General features: G+C 35.0%; 3 protein-coding genes across 4 annotated transcripts; 1 reads left to right on the top strand and 2 right to left on the bottom strand.

Annotated features, from left to right (window-relative positions):
* Positions 1-407: 407 nt before the first annotated feature.
* Positions 408-2,436, bottom strand: LOC140959211 (uncharacterized). The gene is made up of 4 exons (XM_073417054.1): positions 2,166-2,436; positions 1,426-1,744; positions 1,090-1,148; positions 408-822 (listed from the first exon to the last, which is right to left on the bottom strand). The coding sequence occupies exons 1-4, from the start codon at positions 2,434-2,436 to the stop codon at positions 791-793; spliced, it is 681 nt and encodes a 226-aa protein (XP_073273155.1). The 3' UTR covers positions 408-790.
* Positions 2,368-5,609, bottom strand: LOC140959210 (uncharacterized). 2 transcript variants are annotated; one of them, XM_073417053.1, is made up of 8 exons: positions 5,145-5,609; positions 4,316-4,431; positions 4,147-4,235; positions 3,984-4,058; positions 3,751-3,852; positions 3,293-3,388; positions 2,918-3,171; positions 2,368-2,502 (listed from the first exon to the last, which is right to left on the bottom strand). In XM_073417053.1, the coding sequence occupies exons 1-8, from the start codon at positions 5,573-5,575 to the stop codon at positions 2,499-2,501; spliced, it is 1,167 nt and encodes a 388-aa protein (XP_073273154.1). In that variant the 5' UTR covers positions 5,576-5,609; the 3' UTR covers positions 2,368-2,498. The 2 variants fall into 2 exon arrangements, with proteins under 2 accessions (XP_073273154.1, XP_073273153.1); XM_073417052.1 differs by lacking the exon at positions 2,368-2,502 and having other exon boundaries at positions 2,835-3,171; positions 5,145-5,608.
* A 9,044-nt stretch (positions 5,610-14,653) lies between these two features.
* Positions 14,654-15,798, top strand: LOC140958302 (dehydration-responsive element-binding protein 1D-like). Its single transcript, XM_073415702.1, has one exon. It carries the CDS (start codon positions 14,769-14,771, stop codon positions 15,438-15,440), a length of 672 nt encoding a protein of 223 aa, XP_073271803.1. The 5' UTR covers positions 14,654-14,768; the 3' UTR covers positions 15,441-15,798.
* The last annotated feature ends 296 nt before the right edge of the window (positions 15,799-16,094 follow it).

Raw genomic sequence — 16,094 nt, 5'->3', positions numbered from 1 at the left:
TGGATCAACATTTACTAATCCAAAGGCATAATATATTCTAGAGTAGGTCTTTCGCAAGACGATCTCACGAATCTTTATCTATGAGACGGGTCATTCCTACCGATATTCACAATAAAAAATAATACTCTTAACATAAAAAATAATATTTTTTCATGGACGACCCAAATAATAGATATGTCTCACAAAATACGACCCGTGAGACCGTCTCACACAAGCTTCTGCATACATTTTCTAATATAAAATTTCTACAGCCTTGGAAGTTCGAAAATCTCAGACATACTAATCGAAATTTTTCGAAAAAAATCTCTACAAGCTCCGGCATTTAATTTTCTAAAGCCTACAATATCGATATAACAACACGAGAAACTCAATATAAAGTTTCTTTTTGCGCAAAAGAAAAATGTATGGGAAGACTTCACCGAAGATGAAAAAAATGTACACAATTTCAAGTGATTTTGCATTAGAAATATCACAGGATGTGTGATCAGGGACTAAAAGTACACAAACCCCGTACTGGTACAAGAACAAGAATGATGTTCCATCGCACTGATTGATAGCCCAAGCTCAGAAGTGCCAAGGTCTTAGCTTAAACAAACAAGACCATTGTCGTATGTTTCCATACACAAGCGTCTAAAACATACAAAATGACAAAGCCCATTCCCATTAAACATGAAGCTACGAGAAAAGAATCACCTTTACACCGCACAAAACCAACTCTCCATGCTCGATCTCATTGCACGGTTCTGGAAAAATATACAGGCATACTTCCCAAAATGCATGAAACCGGTTATCATTTTCGCACAATTTTTGTTCTGACACCACCTAAGACAACAAAAAATGATAAGGTTTAGCTTGCACAATCTTATGAAAGCTTGTAAGCAACAAACAACAATAGTTGAGTCGTAGGATCTGAAATACATAGACAATGGAAGGTCATAATACAAGTGTTCGGTAACCTCAGCCGAATATATAATTAAACTCCATCAGGGATTGTCTTGAAAAAACAAATTTTGCCCTCCAAAGTACACTAAATTCGTCCGCCAAGGGAAATACATGATTTCGTCTCCAGGTAAAAAATGTAGGTTGTACCTTCTACTTCCTCAAATTTTACTTCTTTGACTATTTCCGCAGCTGCATTGTACTCAAACCTGCAGGATTGAAATTCGTTCGCAATCACACAGGACAAAAGGCAGTTCAAGACCCTATAAAATTTCAATGTGACAACAACTGAAAATTTAAATCATGTAGTCAACACGACTAGTTTACAACCAAGCTCAGATGGCCAATAGTTTGTATGCACATGCGATATTGGAGGATGTTGTCAGAGAAGCAGGACTTACAAGATATAATTTTTTTAATTAGTTAGAAACTAATAATATTACAGACCAAAATGCTGGGCTTTAAATAGGATTCAGTCAGATTTACCTGTTAGACAGAGAAACCTCTAGTTCATAGTCAGATGCACTCTTAGTAGTCTCCACGAAGACGGCCACTATTTCAGTCTTTCGAGTACTAGCCATGAGTAAATCATACTCCGTAGGAATAATGATGGCCAAGAAATTATCACACAGTTCACTTAAGCATAGCTTCTCCACAGCTGCCAGGGCTATTCTTCTTTTAAGCGAGTCAGTATCAGGATCCACAATGTAAATTGCAAAATCAGTAATTATAAGTATATGACGTTTCATCTTCCCTGAGCAAGTGAACTTTAGAACTTTATCCGCAAACAGAACCTTCCGATCACCTGCAGACTCAGAATCATGCAAAAACACGTGATGTTCAACTATTAAAGCCACCCTTTTATCTTTTGGATTCTAAGACGAGTGTTTTTAACATAAAAACTAGGTCAAAGATTGAGCCTCTCTAAAGAATACATGTTTGCCTCCCACTATATGATATTTCGATTTTTGTAAGAACCCTAATAAGGAAACATCCAGTTTTCAACTATTCAAAATCCGTTTCTGAAAATTTCAACAGAATCTCTGGGACCAACAATATTATTCTGAAATTGGTAATCGATAGAACAATATTGCCCAAAAAATCAGAGTCCATGCTAATCAACACAACCCCAGAATGGAACACGAGCATTGCATATAGCAAGAAATATCAATTAAACTTTAGGTTCGATAAATGGACAACACCAAACTGAAAATTGGTAATCGTACCTTGTTTCTCGAGTAGTTTCATTAGATAAGGTCTGGATCGAACATTGATATAATCACCTGTACAATCCCGAAGGCGAGAGGATTTCCAGCCGGTCTTGATTCCCACGAGCGGATTTTGATCCTCCGTTAAGCTGCTATTTGAAGGCCGCAACTTCGAGGTGCCGTCATCGACATTATCTAGGGCTTCAGATGCGGGATCGTTGTCGTATCGTGGCAACTGGGCTTGGGTTGAATCGATTTGAACACGAAGGTTAGATAGGTAACGTGACATCTGAATAATATTGGTGGTGGAGATGATCGGGGGAGACGATGGAATCTGAAACGTTTATCGCCTCAACTGTGCACCAGTGAATCAAGATTTACTACTTGCACCTCTGGACATTTGGGGTAAAGAATCAATGGAACAGCAGCAAATTCGAACAAGAATCGAGAAAAAGTGACATCAAACGAATTTGTGAAATCTGTTACGACTGTTGATGAGGGTTGTTTATTGACATCACTCAGTAATTTTATGTTCAAACGATAAATTGTGTATAAATAACTCCAAAAAAACACACGATATAAAAAACTAGTCTTGATTTAAAAAAGCATGTTGGCCCATCCCTTGGACAAGAAAGTTCCAAGTGTTCAACAATTACAAGCAAAAATTCTTTTACGGCAGGAAGCATGGACAATATTTCTGGATGAACATAGCTTTTGGGTTCAAAAAAATTCTATAATACAGATGTGATGTGTTCTACTACAGTACTGACGTTATCTGTTCATATGCAAGCCATAAGAGAATGGCGATGACAGTATCTCTGAATAAGTCATTGGCAATTTTGATAATCCAACCATAGCCACCAGTCACATAAGACTTCTTCCCAGCTAAGTCACTGAATCGAAGGTTCCCTTGATCCGATATGAGTGAGTATATAACGCCGTTAACGTGCCCTTTGCCAATGACACCCACAACTTTCTTACTCTTATTCACTGCTTTGCTCCTTTTTAGGGACCAAGCAAGAAACTGAGAAAAAGAAGTGAGAATAATAGGAGGTGAAGATCAGTTCGGGAATTTGGTGAGTATTTTATTCTAAACAGTGATCGTCTTTTTTTTTTTATGAGTATTTCTATTGATGAATACTTACAGTATCTCGTTCGTATATGAGAGGCGGCAATAATGATGGATATGAAAAGCTTAACATCTCATATAGCTGAAAGCTGCCATCACTAGTCCTAGATTCCTGATGTACAAAGAAACACATTATAAAATGCTAATCTGAGTGTTCGCAAAGTTGTGCGGGCTTTAAGAAATTCTAGAGTGCTGAACAAAACATGAATAAGATTCTATAGCTGACAGCCTGACACCAGAAAATCCCAAGTTATGTTTTTAAATTGTGCCTCGTTGTCATCATTCTCAATTTTCTTTTCGGCACTTTGTTCAAGTGACACCAGGCATGATCCAACAATTATCAGTTAGAGCATGTCGTGTGCACTAAGTCGAGTTACCTGTTTCTTGAAATGTCAAAGTGCTAAGAAATTAGATAGAGCAGAGCAATGACTTCAATTTCCAAATAACTAATAAATTTCAGAAAAACAATTTTACCTCTGTCATCTTGGAGACGTCAGACGATGTTATTCCGCGGATGATAGAGTATACCAAGTTCAATTTCTCATTCCATTTTAGTGAGCTCCATGCCCTCTCAAGCTGAAAATGGCACGATCCCCTCTCGATGTGTTAGCCGTGATGATCAAAGTGAAGCCAGAAACACCTTATATGAATACACAATGAAGTGAAGTAGATCGTGTTGGTCTGCGCTATATGGCTCAAATACTTACAGTTATCTCAATCGGTCGATCTCCCAATACTAATTGAGCACCAATTTCTTCAGAAGCCTTCCGAGCTGCACGGAACTGTAAACACAGCTGCTAGACCTTCTTAGAGGTAACTTGATGAAACAAGTCTTTGAAGTCTATCATTGCAAATTTTCCAAGCATTTACCTCATCTCCAAAAGGACGATTGATATCTGAAGATACTTTCGAAGAGAAGGCCGCCAAGAGCAGGCGTAATGCTAAAGCAGTTTGACCTCCTATAACATTGAAGAAACGGAGAAAAATTTCCAAATGGAGAAATCTCTGATGTACAAATAACCATGGTGTAAGTACAAACCCAAGTTAATGCTTCGGCCAACAGCACCAAAAAAGCCAGTTCCACTTAGAGAGAACATGCTTGATTTTAGTTGCTGATTTAGCTCACCGTTCTCAGTAGTGTACATGATCCCAGCCCTAAGGAAAACCTCTGATACACTTTAGGTTAAGCCGTACATGGATGATCAAACTGTTTCTGTAAAAGGTAAGCTTCTAAATAGTACATGTGGTAGAATATCAAGGCCTGTTCAAAGATAAATTACACGTTAATTGTATATTACACAAAGTGTATATCCCAAATAAACTCTTGTTGGTCCTCTCTACATTTTGGACAATTATATAAACATAGAATGTCTTACAGACCAATGAAGCTCGAGTTGCAACTGTTGACACCTCAGAACCACTTGACGATAAGCTAATAACAACCAAAAATATCGTTGTCTAAAAAAAATATCACTGTCTTGCTACTTTATTTTGTTAGTTTCACAATAAATTAGGTATCTAAATGTGGATTTATTCAAGGTAAAAGGATTTTCATACATCTCAATTCATTCGGCAGTCAATGATTTAAATTTTAATTATCTATATAATTAGTTAGTTAAAAAGAAGGATGGAAACTCTAAACTGCTTCATAAACATAGCATACATAAATACTAAATCAATCTTAAGGTTCTATTTCTTATCGTATCAGAGAACCGAAGTGCCAAATTGATGCAGCAAGCAGAAAGGTACTCAGCAGGTAAAGGGGCAGACCGAGCCACGATAGCAATCCCCCCGTCAACAAGCAGCGAATATGTAACAAGATTTCAACCAAAATCCGCGTCAATTCCAAACAAAGTAACAAGACTTACCTGCTTCTACAAAGCTCGACAACAATATTATCAGGCCTAACAGCTCGAATAACCCTTTCAACATCGGAGACAGATTCTTGGGAAGTATGCGTGGTTCCAATGAGCCAAATGGAATCTGGTTCGACGAAGCCACTTCTCCACGATGGAACTGGCCCGTACTCAGTTTTATTAATCATGACCAAGGCCCCATTATGAGCCAAATCAAGTAATTCCGGGTGGTTTTCAGCTATTACGGCAGTGGAAAGACCCAAGATTTCGTTCCTGAAGTCGAAATCTGGCGGTGGGGGCGGGATGTTAGAGGCTTTACACTGAAGAATCGTGATGGGCTTGAATCTATCAAGCTTTCGAAAATGGGATTTCATGGAGAACTGGGCAGGGATTGAAAATGGAGAAGGAGAAACTTTCATGCTCATGTAGTGTGTGATTGGCATTCGTTTTGCCCGGGAGTGTAATATCTGTCGTGTCATTTCTCTGTTTTTCTTTTTTCTTTTCCTGAAAAATCAGCTCGGAAATTTTTCAAAATTCAAATTTTCCGAGGAGAAATTTGTGTAACTTTGACATAAACATAACTCTCATTTGGAATAATTTTATATTTTCATATACAAATAATTGTCTTGTTTATTTTTTGTTTCACATATTGTCAAAAACAAATTTGATATTTTTTTATACAAAAATTTATTTAAAATGAATGAAATTATATTCAGTTTCATTATTTATTCATATTGAAAATTAATATTACTTATTTTTAAAAAATATTAATTATTTAAATAAACATGTTGAATTGACTCGAATAATTGAAGTTTAATTGCAATAAATTTAGTACTGACTTGTCTGTTGTCTTTCGTAAAATTGATAAGTAAAAAATATTCACGTTCAAATGTTAGTTTAAATAAATTTTAAAAAATCATCATAATAAATTACAAAATCCATAAGATTTTGTGAAAAAATTTACAAATTTCAATAAAAATCATACAAAATAAATCTACAAAATTTGGAAAAAAAGTCAGCAAATTTCTGCAAGTGCCATCGACTTTTATTCGAGGATCGTTTGAATCTGTCCAATTTATTTGAGTGGTCCAGTCCGGTCTCTATATATATTGTGAACAGAATGAATGCCACTGGTCCTACCCAAAGGTTTTAACTGTCACGTGGCCCACGCGTTTCTACTCGAAAATAGTAATACCGGGTCAGTTGAACCCGTAAAATCCGTGTGACGTCACATCCAAAAGCTATCTTTAAAAAACAAAAAACAAAAACTTGTGTGAGACGGTCTCACGGATCGTATTTGTGAGACGGATCTCTTATTTGGGTCATTCATTAAAAAGTATTAATTTTTATGCTATGAGTATTACTTTTTGTTATGAATATGGATAGGGTTGACCCGTCTCACAGATTAGGATCCATGAGACGGTCTCATATGAGACCCACTCTAAAAAAAACTGAAGAACAGCTATCTTTTGTTTGTGTAATCGTGTTCGTACCTGTGATTCACACATAATACAATTTCTGTTCCAAAAAAGAATTACCCTAACTTAGTTGTTTATTTTTAAGAAAATATATTTAATCAACGTGAAAAACAAATAAAAGAACATTTCATACTGATATTCTTTTCAATTTTTTTAAAACTCGCCCCATAAAAAAAACCATCGTTACGAAATAATGAATTCGAAATCGATTTGACGTGATTTTGCGACATCAAACAAAATTTACATATGTATATCTCATTGTATCATTTTATTGATCTTATTTTTATAATATTCTTCGTTGTTTTAAATATTTTAATCATATTATTAAAGAGATAAGATGAGTAATTATTTTTGAAATTATCTTTTAAATTTCATTCTATATATAAAAATAAATTTCATACGATGTGTCTTGCTCAAGTACTATGGGGGCGCATCGGAAAATACGATCGGCTTCAAATATAATGATGTCTTCTAAAGAAATAAAAATAAATAAATATCGTGAAATCATGTCAAGAAGGTTAATTTATCCATAAATTGCTCAGAAATTTCCGAAAGCAAATAAAGATGTTTAACTCTCTGTCTCAGAAAAAATATATTTGAACTCTCTATACCACAGGTCTTTTTTTTCTATAAAATCAATACAAAACATTAAAAATATGGTACTAATATATAGTATTTGAGTATCGATTGTTTCAGATCAGATACTAATATATGATTTTTGAGTACACCAACATATATATAAAATATTGGCTGGAAAAATATGTTGGAACTCTCTTAGTCAAATGTCTTTTCTTGAATGAGAATCGGTACAAAATATTAAAAATATGATATTAATATATGATATTTGAACACCGATTTTTTTGGATCGGGAACTAATATATGATTATTGAGTAACAAAACATATATAACAAATTATAATAATAATGGAAAATTTTGTCTTTTGGATGAAAATGGTACGAAACAATATTACAAATATATAATAATTGAATATCAATTGTTTTATATCTGATACAAATATAATTACAACAAATTTATTAGTATCATCATTTGTTAGACATGTTTGGGTACTAAAAAATTATATCTTAGTATAATATCTAAAACATTTTATACTCAAATAACATACATTAGTACTATATTTTAAATATTTTGTATCGATTTTCATCCGAAAAATCAAATGTATCATTAAAATTAATAACTGCTATATATGTCTGAGTACTCAAAAATCATACTTCTCAATCCCATTCGTTGAGGCTGGATTTTTTTTCATCCGTCCCCAATTATAAAGTCAAGTTTCTATATTTAGTATTATTTTTCCTATTGTTTTACCAATCTACTCCTATTTAGTTCTCTATTTAATTATTTTATCCATTGAATAATGGTAAAATGGTAAACTGTTTTAAAATATTTACATTTCCAAACACTTTCTTAATTTATGTGAAAACACACATTAGGCCTAAATGAGTGGGATGGAAGTAGTATACTGTATATTAGCATCAAATCTGAAAAAAAAAATTGATACTCAAATATCATATATTAGTACTATTTTTTAATTTTTTATATTGATTTTCATCTGATAAAAAACATGTGGGTTCAAGAAATGTAAAACATTATGTTGAGGATCAACAAGTGCAAACATATAATTTTTCTGACACAAATTGAATGCATATTTAAGTTTGAGTGGGGTGATATAAAACAAATTTACTTTTAATTTACCTTGATTTGATTGCTGATCGTGAGCATATCATATAACATCAAATTACATTTAAATATTAAATTAAGAAAAAATAACTAACCCAATTATTTAGGGAAGAATTTGATAAATTTTAAAAATATAACCTAAAAGTTTTAATATTTTATTGTGTTCGAAGATATTGAATCATGTTTTGTTGTTTACCAGCCAAGAGTATTGAATACGACCAACCATCATTTTCTCCATCTGTCACGTTTTTTACTAAGTCATTTTATTTTTTTGTGCTCGGAGACATAGTCAGACAAGGACAATTTTTTTTAAAATAAATTATCATCAACGATATATTTATAAAACACTATAATATTTTTTTTAAAAAAAATTACTCATTAAAATATAGGGGTGTCAATCGGGTTGGGTGGGTCGGGTTTCGGGTCAACCCGCGAAATTTTTTTCCCAACCCGAACCCGAAGCAACCCGAACACGAACCCGACTCAACCCGTNTAAGAGTATTGAATACGACCAACCATCATTTTCTCCATCTGTCACGCTTTTGACTAAGTCATTTTATTTTTTTTGTGCTCGGAGACATAGTCAGACAAGGACAATTTTTTAAAAAATAAATTATCATCAACGATATTTTTATAAAAAAAACTATAATTTTTTTTTAAAAAAAAAAAATTACTCATTAAAATATAGTATCAAAATCCCAGTACTTCAAAATTTTAACCACACTTTTAGTGTGTGTGTGTATATATATAAGAACAATACGTCAATACGAGATCGAATACCAAAATTTATTTAGCAAATATTTGAACTCATTAATGAACCGAAAATAAATTTAATGATTCATATTGACATGAAATCAAATTAAATAATACGGGACTACAACATATTATCAATTATTTATATTGCAAGATCTTTGAAATATGACCAAATGATAGGATTTTGAATCGACAATCAAATAACATTAATTTATTGAATTTGATGGTTTATCAAGAGAGAAGAAAAGTGATACTCACGAGAAATTTAAGGTCCAATTCAATCAGGTGTCACTAGTCCAGACGCAGGCTTCGAATTTGCACTTAGCTTGAAATCACGAAGAATACCGTTAGAAGGGGGACGGGAGGGTGTCCCGACGTAGCCCTTCCGACGCTCAAGTCAGAGACTGAGGATATATGAAGGAGCAGCTAAGGGTGCTGCTGAAAAGTAATACAGTGAATGCCTCAATTAAACACTCAAACATGGTGTTTATATGAGAATATTTGGACCCTTGATGGGCCTGCATTCCATTTGGGCTAAGGGATGGGCCAGGGATAGTGGTTTCATCCATAATGTATAAAAAACAGGATTTATGACTGTTAAATTTGAAATTTTTTTTTTATTCTAATTTATAATTTGGAGTTTAAAACATTCCGGCAATAAAATATAAAATATATGTTGTTTTTTATTTCATTTAATTATTCTATAAGGAATTTTTGTGAACAAAGAAAAAAAAACGAGGAGCATATGGCTACCACCCCACGTGCCCCCTACAAAATTTAAGGAAATATGATTCGAATCCAATATGGTATCTACGACTACTTGCTAAATGTATCAAACAGATACGCTATACCTGTATTTGTGTTTTATGCTTAATTTTGCACTGTGACTTTCTAGTTATCAGGGAAAAATGTATGTTTGATACTCTATTCTTTTATTTAAGCTTTTGCCTATATGTGTCATCGAATTTCACTCAAAATTATGTATCTTTCGATTTTTTAAAATTTTAATTATTTTTTGAATAGAGTACCGATGTGACACTACACATTAAAGCTACATCAATATTATTTCGGTACAGAATCAACGCCACATCAGAAAATAATAAAAATTTTCAAAAAAGGAGAGAAAAACAGTAGAATAATACCTATGATACCTCCGGGGAGGCCCGGGTCATGGGTATTAGGTGATCCCGGGTCATGGATCATGTTATGACTTATGATAAGTTTTGGACCAATCTGAAAAATAGTCGGACAAATGAATGTCTGAGACATCATCTCCTGGGTTACCAGAAGCACTGGCTTCCAGACGAGTTCTCAGGTGATGACTTTCTACCCGAGTTATATCGATCATAGTACCTCACTCGAGTGCACAAGTATGAGATGCCTTATCTTGGTAATCATTACTGACAAAGTCGCATGGATTTGACAAGGCGGAAGATATAGTTTGACGTGTCAGAAAAGTTGGGTATGAGCAACCATCTTGCCATAATTAATAAGTGGGCACTAAAAATAAGATCATCGTTGACTTTATTTCTATAAATACCATGTTTTTTTAAACATTAAGGCATTCATTGACATATATCTTGCCCACATCATTTATCCTCTATAACATACATCACTTATACATCATTCTCTTTGCTACATTAGTTCTTTTCGTTTGTATGTTAATTTTAACACACTACAACAAAAATGACTTTCCGCAGCGCATCATCAACAGTGTGGATTAAAAGCACGCTGCGAATAGTACTTTTAACGACGTGCTTCAATATGTGCGCTGTTAATATTGTTGCACTTGACAGAAATAACGGCGTGCAGTAAAAGCAAGCTGCTGAAAGTAATATCCGCAGCGTGCATTTATGTGTGCTGTAAATATTATATACTTTCCGCAGCGTGCTTTTAATGCACGCCGTTAATAACATATATATTAACGGCGCGCATTAAAAGCACGCTGCGGATATGCGGAAAGTCATATGATATACTATCCGCAGCGTGCAATAATGTGCGCTGTTAATACTCTATGCATTCACGGCGTGCAGTAAAAGCACGCCGTTGAAATGGGTGAATTTTTAAATTAGCGACGGTTTAATACTTTGCGACAGTTTTAAAAACCGTCGCTAAATTTAGAGACGGTATAATCGGCGACGGTTTAATAAAAGCGACGGTTTTTATTGAACTGTCGCTAATAGTTGTAAATCGGCGACGATTTCACGGCGTGCATTAAAAGCACGCCGTTGAAATGGGTGAATTTTTAAATTAGCGACGGTTTAATAGACCGTCGCTACTGTAACTTTGCGACAGTTTTAAAAACCGTCGCTAAATTTAGAGACGGTATAATCGACGACGGTTTAATAAATAACCGTCGCTTTTAGCGACGATTTTTATTGAACTGTCGCTAATAGTTGTAAATCGGCGACGGTTTCACGGAGTGCATTAAAAGCACGCCGTTGAAATGGGTGAATTTTTAAATTAGCGACGGTTTAATAGACCGTCGCTACTGTAACTTTGCGACAGTTTTAAAAACTGTCGCTAAATTTAGAGACGGTATAATCGACGACGGTTTAATAAAAGCGACGGTTTTTATTGAACTGTCGCTAATAGTTGTAAATCGGCGACGATTTCACGGCGTGCATTAAAAGCACGCCGTTGAAATGGGTGAATTTTTAAATTAGCGACGGTTTATTAAACCGTCGCTAATAGCGACAGTTTAATGCAAAACTGTGGCTAATTGTCGCAAATTGTCTATAAATATCATATTTTTGTTCCACTTTCACATCACTTTACAAATATGGTTCGCTGTCGCGGTCGCGGAGATCGGAACGGATGCTACCGTTCCAGTTATAATGAAATTTCGCGGAACGGGTATTTAAAAAAATATTATAAATATATAAAAAATAAAAATTTTGGAAAATATTTAGAAATATAAAAATTAAAATAANATATTTTCGTTCCACTTTCACATCACTTTACAAATATGGTTCGCTGTCGCGGTCGCGGAGATCGGAACGGATGCTACCGTTCCAGTTATAATGAAATTTCGCGGAACGGGTATTTAAAAAAATATTATAAATATATAAAAAATAAAAATTTTGGAAAATATTTAGAAATATAAAAATTAAAATAAATATCATTTAAATAGATTATTTGATGTAAATAAGAGGGAGAGGAGGAGTCACGGAACTCAAAATTGCATTATTTGTATACGACGAATATATTTAGCGACAGTTTTTATTCAACCGTCGCCGCTTTTAATTTGGCGTCGCCGATGTTAAATCGGCGGCGGTTTGAATAAAACCGTTCCGTTCCGAGCGTGGCCCGTTCCGTTTTCCCGTTAAATCGTCGTTCTTCATGCATGGAACGCCGACCCACATCATATACCTCCAAACACCGGAACTCCGTCAAGGTAGGTAGCGTTCCGGTTCCGCAACGGCCGTTCCTGCCGTTCCGATCCCGTTTTGGCAAACCGTGTTTACAACACTTAAACTTTTCTCTAATATGCGTTTTTAATTTTGGTTTAAGTACATTTTTTTTAAATTTTTTGGTTAATTTTTTAAGTGTTAGTTAAGAGATGATAGTTTTACTGGAATTTTTTTTAAAATTTATTAAATTATAAAAGTAAATTTTTTTTTATTTTTACGCAAAATGTAGCGACGGTTTTATGACTTGTCGCTAAATGTAGCGACAGTTTTGGAACCGTCGCTAAATTTAAACACCGTCGTTCCATTAGCGACGGAGTAGTAACCGTTGCTAATTTAGCGACGGTATTTTTGGTATTAAACTGTCGCAAATTAGCGACGGTTATCTTAAAAACCGTCGCTAATATTTAGATTTTTTTTAATATTAACGGCGTGCATTGCACGCTGCGGATAGTTGTATTAACAGCATACATATGCACGCCGTTGATAGTAGTATTAACAGCGTGCGCATGCACGCTGCGGATAAACTTGAACTTTCAACAGCTTGCAATTTCGCAGCGTGCAATGTGCGCCGCGGAAAGAGTATTTGCGCGCTGCGAAAAGCCATTTTTGTTGTAGTGGCATCAGAGTGGCCACGCTGAACATCATTCTGACACTCATTCATATGGTTACCTTTGTTTTTGCAGGTCAGCACCAGCTTTTCTCGGGAGAAAAGTCTCTAGTTTTGACACATCTCGCTGAGAGTACTCTCAGCTCTCATCATCTGCATAACCGACCCGATGAAATTTCTTACTCATCTTGCACTCATTTTTATCCGATCACATCAGCTTACATTTAATAATATAGAAGACCAAAATCGTAAAAAAATAAAACTAAAAATATAATTTAATATTTAGATGATATATCGATAGATTTCTAAAAGTGTCCAACATCTAAGCATTAACAAACCAACATTTTACCATACCTTGTACATAAATAAAAATAAAAAAAAAAACCACGACTTATAGAAATAATTGACATGTTTGTCATTCATTTATGCTAGTTTGTCAAATCAATCTTTTGTTTTTGTTACGTTACAAGTACGTCATTTAAGTCCTGTTTTATTTTTCACTCAATCAATTTCCCATCTTGCTTTCTTCTCCTAACATTAATTTTTCATTAGATTGTTTCACAATAATATAGGATTTATCTCGAGAGCTAGGTAATATCATTGAAAATGCTAATTAGTTTTTATTATAATATTTTTATTTTTATTAGTATTATTATAATTTTAATTATTTTTTATGAAAACTCACATGAGACGATCTCGTAGGTCAATTTTATGATCTATTTGGATTACCCATGAAAAAATATTACCTTTTGTTATAAATATGGACATTATTGACTCGTCTCACTTATAAAAATTCGTGAAACTGTTTCACAAGAGATTTACTCTGAAAACTATTTTAATAGGTAAGATTATTTTAAAAAAATATGATTTGAAATGAGCTGGCATGCCCTAATTATCAATTTTATTTTATTTTCCACGTGGATGTAATAAGAGATAGTTTGGAAAAGAACTTATCAAACATATTATTTGATCCGGGCGGAGCTTATTAAGGCCCAGTGTGGGCTGCTGCCCACACTGGACCAAAAAAAATTACTACTATTTATAAATATGGGCCAAAAAATTAATAGTATTTATAAAAATGAGTGGGCCAAGCAGCCCACACTGGGCCAAAAAAATTACTACTATTTATAAATATGGGCCAAAAAAATTAATAGTATTTATAAAAATGAGTGGGCCAATTTTTTTTAAAAGCCCTCTAAACTTATTTGGGTCAAAGCATAAGGAGACTAGATTCTGTGGAACGGTGACAAATCTGTGTAAAATCGTGAGGTGCGAAAGGAGGGTTTTCTCTCTTTTTTTAGCATTAAGCTAACGGGATTGCTGATTGGATTTTCACAGTTGGTATCTTCTGCCTTTAAAAGATGCCGCCAGTTGCCAGTGCCCAGTTGGATTATATTTGCAGATTATCTGTTTTCCTCAAGCCCTAACCTCTTTCAATTCGAATCNAATTTCTTCAATCATATAAAAGCCTCGGCCCAGCCTGGCGCCTTACCAACATAACCGTGTGCTAAAATCGCGTCACGAAAGAAAGATCTCTCTGCAGTGATCCATAAATTATACATATATATCCATTTTAATTAAAGCTAAATGCAAAGTCACTCAAGAGAAATCTCACTTCTAAACTTTTTTTACACTACTGAAAAACAACTTAATTTCTTGGAACTTTCTGTGACTGTTTGTTCCGATAATGCAGGTTTTCAGTGGTTGTTACTCAGACCCTTTTCCTAGTGGTCAAGATTCCTGGGCATCATCTTCTGTAACGTCTGCTGATGAAGTGATTTCTGATCATCTCAGCAGTAAAGCTCATTTTTCTGATGAAGAACTGATTCTAGCTTGCAACACACCGAAAAAGAGGGCCGGGAGGAAGAAATTTCGGGAGACGAGGCACCCGGTTTACAGGGGTGTGAGGAGGCGGAATTCTGGAAAGTGGGTCTGCGAGGTGCGGGAGCCTAACAAGAAGTCCAGAATTTGGCTCGGGACATTCCCCACGGCGGAGATGGCAGCACGTGCCCATGATGTGGCGGCCATTGCGCTTCGCGGGAAGTTAGCTTGTTTGAACTTTGCGGACTCTGCGTCGAAGTTGCCCGTCCCTGCTACCTCGGATGCAAAGGATATCCAAAAGGCTGCAATGGAAGCGGCCGAGGCTTTCCGGCCACAGTTACAGGAGAGGGAGGAAGAGGATGCCACAACTGAGATTTCCACAGCGCCGGAAAATGTCTTCTTTATGGACGAGGAAGCGGTTTTTGGGATGCCCGGATTGCTAGCCAACATGGCTGAGGGGTTGATGCTACCTCCGCCACGATTCGCAGATGACATGGAGATGGGTGCTGACATGGCATTATGGAGCTATCCCATTTAGCACACGTTCGATCATTTCCAGGTGCTCCATGTAGGAGTGTTTCTAAACCGTACGTAATCAATCGTACGGCCACCCAATAGTTTTTTTTTTTTTTTTTGACGGCCACCCAATGGTTGTTTGTATGCTATGGTGTGTGGATGAAATTAATTATATATATCATTGAATCATGTAAATTTTATGTAGATCCAACAAATATCACATGGGTCTCATATCTATTCACATGATGAAAATGATAAAATAATCCTTAAATAATTTTGATGCCATGTATGTGAATGGATCGGAGTGAGTTTGAACTGTGCTTTGTGAGATTCACGAGAAAATACTTCTTCAGATGTAAAATAGGAAAACCAAGTTTTTAGTCATCTGCTTTGGCTTTTGATGATGATTGATGAGCGTGGAAGGTAAGCAAATTCTTCTTGCAATCAAATCTCCAAACACCTGAACTGCACGTACTTCGCAGTACTATTTGATGAAGTATAACAAAGTGAGAGATTTCAGATACCGCAAATAGCTCCCACAGAGTTAATCGAAAAGCCCGAAAGAGCATCCGACAAAAGGATAACGCCACGCGATACTATATATGTATGTATAAGTGAGACTATGATATTTTTTACATGGATATTTACTAAAATTTTGAAAAATTAAATGTTTTTT

Source organism: Primulina huaijiensis, chromosome 15, assembly GCF_012295235.1.
Source record: "Primulina huaijiensis isolate GDHJ02 chromosome 15, ASM1229523v2, whole genome shotgun sequence".
Classification (NCBI taxonomy): Eukaryota; Viridiplantae; Streptophyta; class Magnoliopsida; order Lamiales; family Gesneriaceae; genus Primulina; species Primulina huaijiensis.
The sequence above is the reverse complement of the archived record's forward strand: the minus strand, read 5'-3'. Positions and strand labels throughout refer to the sequence as shown.